Below are 3773 nucleotides of genomic sequence, written 5' to 3' on the forward strand. Positions count from 1 at the left end.
GGAGGAGGAGGAGGAGGAGGAGGAGGAGGAGGAGGAGGAGGAGGAGGGGTCGGTACATGTTGCCACAGTAATAGAGGAGGCAGCCTTTCCACCAAATCATTGAGCTGCAGTTCAAATGGAAAACAAAGTGGATGGAAAGTGGGTTAGAGGCAGATGAAATAAAAAAAAAAGGGGGGGGGGGGGGCAATAACGATACCCGCAAAGGAGAAAACCCCCGTGGGGTAGTGCAGATATAAAGTTCCCCCCCCCCCCCCCCCACACACACACACACACACACACACATGTCGTCATGCAGTCATGTTCAGAGCGGAGCTGTCAGTCTCAGTGGAGATGTTGGAGGAACAACAAATGTGCAAAGAGGACTAAATTACCACAGGTAGAAAATGACAAGCAGCCCCCTTTCAGCTGGGAAATGGATGAGTAAGAGGATTTAGAGTGGTGCCTGTGAATAATAAGAAGGGGGAGAGTCTCAGAGGAGGATCTCTGGATGTCAGGAGCGTGCGTCAGCAGGAAGACCAGATGAACAAGCAGAGGGGGAGGTGGTGACAGCAGAGGTGAGCAACTCCGAACCAGAGCCTGACTGGAGGGAAATGTCAGAGACAATAACACAAATCTGCTGGATTTATCCCCCTCTACGCCACACCTGGACAGCACCTCTGGACAGCAACAAGGGAGAGGAGAGAAAATGAAATGGGAATAATCTGTTTGACTTTGCAGGTTCTTGCTGACGACAGAAGCTTCTGATTGTCTTCTACAATCCTTCAGCAAGAAGAAACTGAGTCTGATCTGCATGGAGTGCTGTTGTCTGCTGCCTGTGGGAGGAATTCAGACAAAAATGCGTCATTAATGGGAAACAATGAGGAGCTCGATATTCATCTGGTTTCATCAAATGTTGACTCGGCCTGAATGATAGAGAGAATCAAGGTGGAATCCCAGGACGAGTTTATCCAACAGTGCAAATTATGGGTCTTCCTGTGATCTGAAGGATCTGAGGAGACGCTGTGTGCACCGTGCTGTACCTGTCCTCCTGCTGATGGCATGGAGCTCGTAGCAGGCAGACTGGCTGGTTGAGGTCTTTGAGCTCCAGGGAAGGTGCTGCAGAGCCAACGATGGGAGAGACGGCAGAGTACCAGAGGCTGCAGGAGACGTCTGAACCCGACTACCAAGGCTCCGCCAGCGATGATGATGAGGTACAGCTTCATACTGCAGGGAATCATTTCAGCAGAATTAGAACCTGGTGGGTCTCGGGGTTTACTGATGCACAAGAAGAAGTATTGATCACTCATGTGCAGATCCTAATTCGTAATTTTTGCTCTTTAGTCAGTCTGAGTCTGTTTTTTATTTCTTTCCTTTGCTTTGTTTTTGTAGCATGTTTAAAAATAATCATTTTTCCTTAACTGGTTGATGGGGCAGGCACTGTTTCTAACAACAGCTGCATTTTTATCCTGCGTTGACAGTTCAAACATGTACTAGATTTAGTTTTGTTCATTATAAATCAGCCTACATGCTCATCCAGCTGTCTTACAGTAACACCCTTCACTCCACACACTGTATTTCCCACCCTCACCCGAGGCCCCAGCCTCCGTGTGCTGAGCTACTAAATACATGAGGTCACTAATGAGGTGCTGCGATGGGCAAAGTGTGACATTTTCTACCCACCTTCATGTTTTATAACAGACAGAGTGAACTGGTTTTTGTCTCTCATCGAGGAGTGAGGAGGGGGAATTGGAAATACCTTCTGTTCATCTGGCCGTGCTGTGAGCTGGATAACTTGAAAATTAATTCAGTTTATATTCACTTTAATTATATAGCGCCAAATCACAACAGAAGTCGTCTCAGAGCACTGAACAAGAAATTCACATACATACAAAAACCAATTAGTAACATCTAAAGAAGCAGCAGATTGCGTTGAATCCTCACTTCATCACAGTCTCCCATTCTGAGCGAGCACAAAGGAGACAGTTGAAGGAAAAACTCCCTTTTAACAGGAAGAAACCTCCAGCAGAACCAGACTCAGGACAAGTGGTCATCTGCTTCGACCGGCTGGGTTTGAGAGGAACAGGAAGGAGATAAGTGAGGGGCAAAGTGAGGTATCGACTTCCATTTTGGTGTGTAGCTGCATCTATGTGCAAAAAAGGTCACTGTCAAAAATTGGGTTGCAAAATCAAAATTCAAGATAGCTGCTGCCTTATGTGTATGTAAACTGGCCACCCCGATCATTTCAGGAAACTATTCTTTCTAGTTGTTATATTGCTTAAAGGTCTATCCAACATTTTTCAGTCAGGTCATCTGGACATTTTCTTTTTTTGTGCTGAAACGTTTCACCTTCGATCCGGAAGGCTTCATCAGTGAATCAATTAAAGTGAATTGACCTGACTGAAAAATGTTGGATTGTATACCTGGATTATTGAGCATGGACTTTGTTGCTTAAAGGTATAGTTTCTGCAAATGATTGGGGTGGCAGAAGATTAATCTATGTGGGCCAAGGCCACCACTGCACCTGGCTGTCGATAAAATTGCTCCATCCACTCTCCAGGATCTGTCACTCTGTACGTACTGCCTTGGACTAGTAAAAATAAATGTAAACCTCTCTCTGATCTTCTCCACGGTTTAATTCCTCACCACTTGAATATCTTGCACCAAAAACATGAAGGTTACTTACATTCGCTGTTTAATTCCAGTCCAGAAAAACACTCATCTCCAAAACAACATTCACGTTCAAAGTACAGTCTCACAACTTTAGTGTGAAGGCAGTCATGACAATGCTCCTCTCTTTGTACACAACAAATAATTAGTTTTTTCTGAGGGGGGGGGGGGGGGGTACTAAACACTCACCACCCCCTGAGGTGTCTGGCCCCTGACATTTTTCATACCACATGCAACTACGTTCTTGAAGATCCCATCTGTGCTTGGTTGTTCCCATGACCTTGTCACCGTGACAGGTGTAGCATAGACATGAAGCCCGCATAGCCTATCCTGCTTCAGACTATCAATGACAAAACCATCTACTTGGCTGCACATGGCCCCAGGGTCATATGTGCACTGCTGCCATGCTCTACCCAAGATCTTAGATTCTCTGCCACCACACTGATAAACCACCATGACCTTGACACAAAGGTTTTGTGCATGATCAAAACCACTAATCATACATAAAGGGAACCCCTCTGTTCTAATCCTCCAAGACCTTACAAGATACCCTGCAAACACCAGAGATGTTCTGAATTATTTATTTGAGACCTTTTAGTGGCATTGCAGTCTAGTGTAAAATGATCGTTGTAACTGACCACTTTTGATGGTAGTGAAGAATCATGTAATGGTCTTCATGTCTGAGTGTGTGTTTTTTTGTTGTTGTCATTTTGTTGCCAAATCATCATGCACCACTAGATGTAATGTTAGGAACTATACTTTCAGGGCAATTGCCCCAATATGATTTTCCAAGGCAGATTGATCTTAGGTGACAGGCCAGACAGTGAGTGATTCACAATACTCACATGGACAGAAGATAAATAGGATCTTGATGTCCTTGTCCTGACATGGGTTACAGGGGGCCCCACCCTGAAGCCAGGCCTAAAATATTTGTGTTCATCTAATAGCTTATCTTTAGAGTTGATTTTTTTAGGCTATTCATTTTGTATGTTAATATCCATTTGGTGAAACAAGAAATCTTATATCTTCCTTTCTTTGGAATACATTTTTAAAACTATCATGTCAAACTGATTTGCTTACAAAAGCAGTAAAAGCTTAATAAAAACAATGTCAGTCAACCCCCCCCC

At 44.3% G+C, this 3773-nt stretch overlaps 1 protein-coding gene across 1 annotated transcript in view; it reads left to right on the forward strand.

Annotated features, from left to right (window-relative positions):
* The first annotated feature begins 276 nt into the window (after positions 1-276).
* LOC119414909 (activated CDC42 kinase 1) overlaps positions 277-3773 on the forward strand; it is a 65896-nt gene continuing 62399 nt past the window's right edge. The window contains exon 1 of the mRNA XM_037682028.1: positions 277-1190. Coding sequence (XP_037537956.1) covers positions 1110-1190 — 81 coding nt within the window. The 5' untranslated portion in view covers positions 277-1109. The remainder of the gene's footprint in view (positions 1191-3773) is intronic.

The sequence above is a fragment of the Nematolebias whitei genome, chromosome 9 (assembly GCF_014905685.2).
Source record: "Nematolebias whitei isolate Nwh7 chromosome 9, NemWhi1, whole genome shotgun sequence".
Lineage (NCBI taxonomy): Eukaryota > Metazoa > Chordata > Actinopteri > Cyprinodontiformes > Rivulidae > Nematolebias > Nematolebias whitei.